Consider the following 7,570-nt stretch of genomic DNA (forward strand, 5'->3'; position numbering starts at 1 on the left):
TGCCTGACTCTCTCTCCTCATAGCCCGATATCGGTCCCCAAACTAATCCCACTGCCCCACTCTCTCCCCATAGCCCTGTATCAATCCCAAACTAATCCTACTGCCCCACTCTCTCCCCATAGCCTTCTATGAATCCCAAACTAATCCCACTGCCCCACTCTCTCCCCATAGCACTGTATCAATCCCAAACTAATCCAACTGCCCCACTCTCTCCCCATAGCCCTGTATCAATCCCAAACTTATCCCACTGCCACTGTCTCCCCATTGCCCTGTATCAATCCCCAAACTAATCCCACTGCCCCACTCTCTCCCCATAGCCCTGTATCAATCCCAAACTAATCCCACTGCCCCACTCTCTCCCTATAGCCCTGTATCAATCCCAAACTAATCCCAATGCACCACCCTCTCCCCATAGCCCTGTATCAATCCTCAAACTAATCCCACTGTCCTGCTCTCCTCCCGTAGCCCTGTGTCAATCCCTAAACTAATCCCACTGCTCCAATCTCTCCTCATAGCCCTGTATCAATTCCCAAACTAATCCCACAGCCACACTCTCTCCATAGCCCTGTATCAATCCTAAACTAATCCCATTGTCCAACTTTCTACCCATAGCCCTGTATCAATCCCCAAACTAATTCTGCTAATTCCCATAGACCTGTACCTATCCCCAAACTAATCCCACTGTCCTGCACTCTCCTCACAGCCCTGTATCAATCCCCAAACTAATCCCACTGTTCCACTCTCTCCCCATAGCCCTGTATCAATCCCAAATTAATCCCATTGAGCCACATTCTCCCCACAGCCCTGTCTCAATCCCCAAACAAATCCCACTACCCCAATCTCTCCCCATAGCTCTGTAGGAATCCCAAACTAATCCCACTGCCCCTCACTCTCCCCATAGCCCTGTATCAATCCCAAACTAATCCCACTGCCCCTCACTCTCTCCATAGCCCTGCATCAATCCCAAACTAATCCCACTGCCCCTCACTCTCCCCATAGACCTGTATCAATCCCACTGCCCTGTTCTCTCCCCATAGCCCTGTATCAATCCTAAATTAATCCCAATGCCCCACTCTCTCCCCGTAGCCATGTATGATTTCCCAAACAAATCCCATTGCCCCAATCCCTATAGTCCTATATCAATCCCAAACTATTCCCACTGCCCCGCTCTCCCCATAGCCCTGTATCAATCCCCAAACTAATCCCACGGCCTCACTCTCTCCGCATAGCCCTGTATCACTCCCCAAACTAATCCCACTGTCCCACTCTCACCCCATAGCCCTGTATCAATCCACAAACTAATCCCACTGCCCCACTCTCTCCCCATAGCCCTGTATCAACCCCAAACTAATCCCATTGCCCTGTTCTCTCCCCATAGCCCTGTATCAATTTCACTCTCTCCCCATAGCCCTGTATCGATCCCCAAAGTAATCCCACTGCCCCACTCTTTCTCCATAGCCCTGTATCAATCCCCAAACTTATTCCACTGTTCCCACTCTCTCCCCATAGTCCTGTATCAATCCCCAAACTAATCCCACAGCCCCACTCTCTCCCCATAGCCCTGTATTGATCTTCAAACTAATCCCACTGCCCCACTCTCTCCCCAGAGCCCTGTACCCACCTGAAGCCTTCATGTCGTTTTTGCCAGCTAACTGAGTTGGTTCGTGATGCCAACGTGGTGGGTTGAATTCCTGCCCCGGCTGTGGTTACTGTGAAGGGTTCTGCACCTCTCCCTTCCCCTGAGCTGTGCTGGCTCTCAGCCTGAAGCGCCCCCAGTTGTCTGTCCCTGAGCTGAGAGGGCAGTCCTCTGATCTGGCAAAACTCTGGCGTCTTTCCCTTCAGCCGCGGTCGGAGCAAGTGGCCTCTTAACCGCCCTCAGGGATTTGGGTTACACCTCAACAGCAACAATCGATCTCGAATCGCCCTCAAACGTGTGCGATAATCTCAGCGGGAGGAAGTCACCTCTCATTGTCCTCCCAGATGGATGTGAACCTCAGTCGAAACCATTGATCTCGGGGTGTCGCCAACATTCTTTTCCTTTATCCCAGGTTGTTGTCAGCCTCTTAAGAGCAGGGTTGGGCAGTGGGCCATGGAGTGGGGTGGGGGGGCGTTAGGGCTGATTCCCTGCCAGTCTTCTGCGGTTACGTTAGGGCCCGGGTGTCTCTGGAGAAGGAGCTCGCGGTGTCCGCCAACACCCTGGAGTTGTTCAGGGAGAGGTGGGCGCCGCAGGGAGTGGAGCGCATTATACCCCCCTCCAACTCAGTTTTGATTTAATCCCTACCCTCCCCTTCCCTGTTTGGTCACACAGCTTTGATGTGAAGGGCACTGCTTGTCACTGGCCACTCGGGTGTTTCCTTTCTTCCTGGTGGTGGAATATAAATAAAGATTAACGCACTTGTATTTTTACTCTGTCCGACAGTGCTGGGGTCAAATAAGCACTCCTGCTGCTGGATGATAGTATGGGGGAAAGAAAAGGCAATAAAAAGGAGAAAACTAGATTAAAAAAAAACAACAGAGGGAGTCAGACACTCTGTTCACTCTGAGAGCTGTCCCTGAGGGAGCTGGATCAATGTGTGCAGGACTGTCCGTTCTGCACCACACAGTCAGTGCGCTTATTGGCTTTCCAACTGAGGAAGAGGGTAGGGTCAGTGTCGTCCAAAAGGGCAAAGTTGTAACCGAGCTATTTTCTGCTTGTGTGTTTCCCTCTTCCCAAAGCAGCAGAGACCCCTGAAGCAGTCCTTGAGCAGCTCGCTGTGCAGGGAGACTCACTGGAAATGCCTGGTCCTGACCCTCCTGATGTACAGCTGCTTTGGCGTGGTGACCTGGTGCCACCTGTCCAAGGTGACCAGGCTGGCCTTCAACAAGCCCTACGGCCGTGAGTCGATGATCTATCACGAGAGCCCGTGCTCCAGCGGCTACGTCTACATCCCGCTGGCCTTCCTCATGATGCTGTACGTGGTCTACCTGGTGGAGTGCTGGCACTGCTATGGCAAGAGCGAGATGCAGCACAAGGTGGACGTCAACAGCGTGTACGAGAGAGTGCAGCGCCTCCAGCAGGCCACCCCCTGCATCTGGTGGAAGGCCATCAGCTACCACTATATCCGGCGGACCCGCCAGGTCACCCGCTACCGCAACGGCGACGCCTACACCACCACGCAGGTCTACCACGAGCGGGTCAACACCCACCTGGCCGAGTCGGAATTCGACTACTCGCGGCACGGAGTCCGGGACGTCTCCAAGGAGCTGCTGGGCCTCGGCGACTACCCGGCGACCAAGCTCCGCTTCACCAAGTGCTTCAGCTTTGCCAGCGCCGAGTCCGAGACGGCCTACCTGACCCAGAGGGCCCGCTTCTTCAGCCAGAACGAGGGCCTCGATGACTACATGGAGGCCCGCGAAGGCATGCACCTGAAGAACGTCGACTTCAAAGAGCACATGCTGGCCTTCTCTGACCCCAAGAACCCTCCCTGGTACGTATCCCGCTACGTCTTCTGGACGCTTTCCTTCCTGGTGCTGTCATGGCCGCTCCGGGTGCTGGTGGAGTACCGCACGGCCAGCGTGCATTACCACGTGGAGAAGCTCTTCGGCCTGGACGAGGGGCTGCTGGCCCTCACCCCCGAGGAGGCAGGTCCCTACGGCCAGCGGGTCACCCGGGTCAACACCATTGACATGACCGAGCTGGAGTGGCACATCCGCTCCAACCAGCAGCTGGTGCCCAGCTACTCCGAGGCCATGCTGATGGAGGCTTCTTCCTCCGGAGGTGGCACCAGGCCTCGCCATCCCTCCTCCGCCACCGCCCCCTACCCCCAGAGGTGCCAGCGCTGCCGCCGGACAGTCAGCAGCTCCTCGCTGCCATCGGCCCGCGAGCCATGTGCCCGCCTGCCCTTCAGCCGCAGCCGCCTCTCGCTGGGCCGGCTCCAGGGCCCAGGCCGGGCCTGCCTCTTCCGGAGCCTGAGCGGAGGGCGTTTTGTCGAGGCCCCGGGGATGGGGGTCAGGGCGGACGACGAGGAAGACGAGGAGGAGGAACAGGAGGAGCCGCCCTCTTACCAGGACGCCATCTACTTCCCGCGCCTCATCGTGCATGCGGGCAGCGGTTGCCAGGGGCACCAGCCCCGGCAACAGGAAGGCCCGGGTTCGGGGCCAGACACACCGTTGTGAACTTTCACCTCCCGACTGTTGTCAACTGATCCGCATCACACCCATCCCTCAAAGGAAAAAAGTCCTTCGCCATCGACAAACTAATCCCGTCCTTTTCCCTCGACCGGTTCACGTCTCGCTACAGGAACAGCCAAAGGGGGTGAAACTGTCAAAACAAAACCAAAAACAAACTACGGTTTCTCACCGCCACTGGTGCCCCCTCCCCATACATATGTTCTCACTCTCCAAGATGGCGGCCGTTTTAGCTCAAGGGGAGCTCATGGTCAAGGGAAGGTTCCCCCCTGTCCCCATGCCCCCCTCCTGAAAAAGCCTCACAACTGAGTTCCAACTTCACTGAACCACTGGGCGTTGAGTCCTCTGGGAAGAGATTCCAGTGTCGGGGGGTAGAGAAAGAGGGATGGGAGCGGAGGGAGGGATGTGGAAAAAATGGAGTGGGGAGGGTGCAGTGTTGAGTTATCAGAAGGCCTCCTCTCTCTCCCGCTCCTTCCCTCCTTCACCTGGGGATCAAAGGCAAACCGGGTTCCAGTTCCCAGATAGACAAGGGCCTGGGGCAAATTGCACTTGGCCATTTGGTGGACCCCCCCCCACCCACTTCCTGCCGTATGCCCGGGTGACGCCATCTTGGAGGGCACGCCTCAGCCCCACTCTCCCCCACCTCAGTCCCTTGAGAGGTGCCTGTCCCGGCCTTACTCAACGGAGGGAGACTCCAGGAGAGAATTCCAAAGATTAACCACCCTCTTCCCCCAGCACGTCATTCCAAAACAATTAGCCCCTTGTCCTGAAACTGTGCCCCTCCTCTGCTCCGTGCTGGGGGACACGATGTCTTACCCTAATCGAAATGTTACACATTTCCATCTGACCACCTCCCATTCCTCCACACACACACACACATCCAGTCCGTTATGTACCCAGGGATCGCTCGGTTAAACTTCCATAAGGCAGTTGTGCCCTTCCTTAAATAAGGAGACGGGAACTGTGCACTTTCCACGGCCCTATGTGACAGTAGCGAATCTTCTCTAGTATTATGCGCGGATTATCCCGTCGTGACCGAAGGATAATGCTCGGTGTGGGTTCCCCACCTGCTTGCCGTGATCAAGCCTTAACACCGTGATGCGTGGTACGTGGGTGCCCAATTCCCGATTTTCCCATTTACGGTCTGGTCTACTTTTCCGTTCCCCTCAGCCGCCCACTCACGGAACCCGCGGCTCCCCTCCCCCTCCTTGCTGCAGCCGCCATTTTGTTTTGTGGTGGTGGTGGTGGCGTCGTTGAGCCTGCCTGACCCATCAAGAGTTCCCCCTTCCCCGGGGGGATGTATTGACCAGTCCTTTGGTGGGTGGGGGGGGGGGTGGGGGGGGAATGGAATTTAACAGTGTAGATGTAAAGTCAGGACCAACTACCAACCTGTAAGGGTTGACCTGACATGTCCCTGTGAATATATCGTCCCCTCCTCCCACCCCCCACCCCCGTCCCGTCCTGCGAACTCTTGGCTTTTCTCCATACACCGCATCCATCGGGTCCCCTTTATCAACCCTCAAACACACGGTTACCAGATTCGGTCTGACGTGACCTTTCCTTCCAGGGATCTGTATCTGATCAGATTTACTTTGATTCCCCAGAATAATCGGACAATGTAAGTGTTTTACTCTTGACTGGGCTCTCCCTGAACTGCACACTGGCTACGGGTTAATCCTGATCAACATTTACTGTCACCAATGGATGGTCATTCTCTCTTCAGCGTGAACACACACACACGCACACACACACACACACAGCCTGTTGCTTCCACCATGGTTAAAATAAATCATGAATATTTGGAGGTGTTTGTCTTGCTGTGACCTTGAAGATGTGCTGCTGAAGATGGATGTATACGAGCGATTAGGACTCCATTTTTTTCACCACGGTGGTAAATCCTACAGATATTCCACTGAGGGTGATGGTGAGGTAACTGGGCAGGCCAGTTATAGAACCCTTACAGTGTGGAAGCAAGCCATTCAGCCCACACCAACCCTCCATAGAGCGAGCTATTCGGATCCATCACCCCCCCACCCCCCACCCTATTTTCCCTGGTCAACCCACCTATTCCTAGCCGCAATGGGGCAATTTAGCACATCCAATGTCACCCTGACCTGCGCGTCTTTGGGGGGAAACCAGAGAAACCGAGGGAAACCCCACGCAGACATGGAGGGGGGGGGGGGGGAGAAAGTGCAAACTCCACACAGACATCATGGGATGTGGATGTTGCTAGCATTTGCTGTCCATTCCTAATTGTCCCTCTGTTGTGATGAGCCGCCATCTTGAACTGCTGCAGTCCGTAAGGTATGGGGGAAATCCCCCATCCCCTTGGGGAGGATACTCCAGCAATGTTGAAGGAATGGCAATTTATTTCCAAGTCGGGACAGTGAGTGGCTTAGAGGCGAACTTGCAGGGTGGGTGGTGTTCCCATGTACCTGATGCCCTTGTCCTTCTAGATGGAAGCACTACTGGGTTTGGAAGCTGCTGCCTCAGGACCTTCGGTGAATTTCTGCCGGGCATCTTGTAGATGGTACACACTGAGCGTCGATGGTGAAGGGAGTGGGTGTGGTGCCAATCAGGCTGGGGGAGCTTCTTGAGCGTTGTTGGAGCTGCCCACCCCCTCCAGGGGTATGTGAGGAGGATTCCCTCACCCTCCTGACTTGTGGCCTGTAGATGGTGGACAGTCTTCGGAGAGTTGAGGGGGTGGGGGGGAGTTACTTGCTGCACGGTTCGCAGCCTCTTGCAGCCACTGTGTTTATATTGGAGAGTATCAAAAGTACACTAAAGCATTTAATATCGTGAAGGGCAGAAAGTATGTCTAAGGCAGTGACTCTGACACCACCATCCGTCCCTGGATATATCGTGCCCCACCAGCTTAGTTGGGAGGGATTTGCTCTGAGAGTCCTTCATGTTGACTCTGGACCTCAGGAAGTCTTGGAGGGTCAGTTTAAACATGGGCAAGGGACCCCATGTAACCTCTTCCCTCGGCTGATGCATTGGTACTGCCCCATATTGAACAACAGTTGGAAGAAGTACTGGGGATGGCAAAATGTACTCTGGGTGAGGGATATCAATGCCCCCATGAGTGGCTCAGCTACAGCACGACTGATTGAGCTGTTCAGGTTCTGAAGGGTGTAGCTGCTAGACTGGGTCTGCGGCAGATGGTGAGGGAGAGGGAACAAGAGGGAAAAACATACTTGACCCTCACCCTTACCAATCTCCCGGCTGCAGACACATCTGTCCGCGACAGTATCGGTAAGAGGGACCACCGCCCAGTTCTTGTAGAGACGTGATCACATTGAGAATACCCTCCATTCACTGTCACCATGCTAAATGGGACAGACTTCGAGTAGATCTAGTTACTCAAGGCTGGGCATCCATGAGGTGCGGTGGGCTATCAGCA

The 7,570-nt window shown here is 55.0% G+C and overlaps 1 protein-coding gene across 1 annotated transcript in view; it reads left to right on the forward strand.

Moving 5' to 3' along the window:
* Positions 1–5,504, forward strand: part of LOC122544002 (transmembrane protein 151B-like) — a 15,717-nt gene extending 10,213 nt beyond the window's left edge. The window contains exon 2 of the mRNA XM_043683014.1: positions 2,716–5,504. Within this exon, the coding sequence (XP_043538949.1) occupies positions 2,716–4,155 (1,440 nt within the window). The 3' untranslated portion in view covers positions 4,156–5,504. The remainder of the gene's footprint in view (positions 1–2,715) is intronic.
* The last annotated feature ends 2,066 nt before the right edge of the window (positions 5,505–7,570 follow it).

The sequence above is a fragment of the Chiloscyllium plagiosum genome, chromosome 45 (genome assembly GCF_004010195.1).
Source record: "Chiloscyllium plagiosum isolate BGI_BamShark_2017 chromosome 45, ASM401019v2, whole genome shotgun sequence".
In the NCBI taxonomy this organism is placed as follows: Eukaryota; Metazoa; Chordata; class Chondrichthyes; order Orectolobiformes; family Hemiscylliidae; genus Chiloscyllium; species Chiloscyllium plagiosum.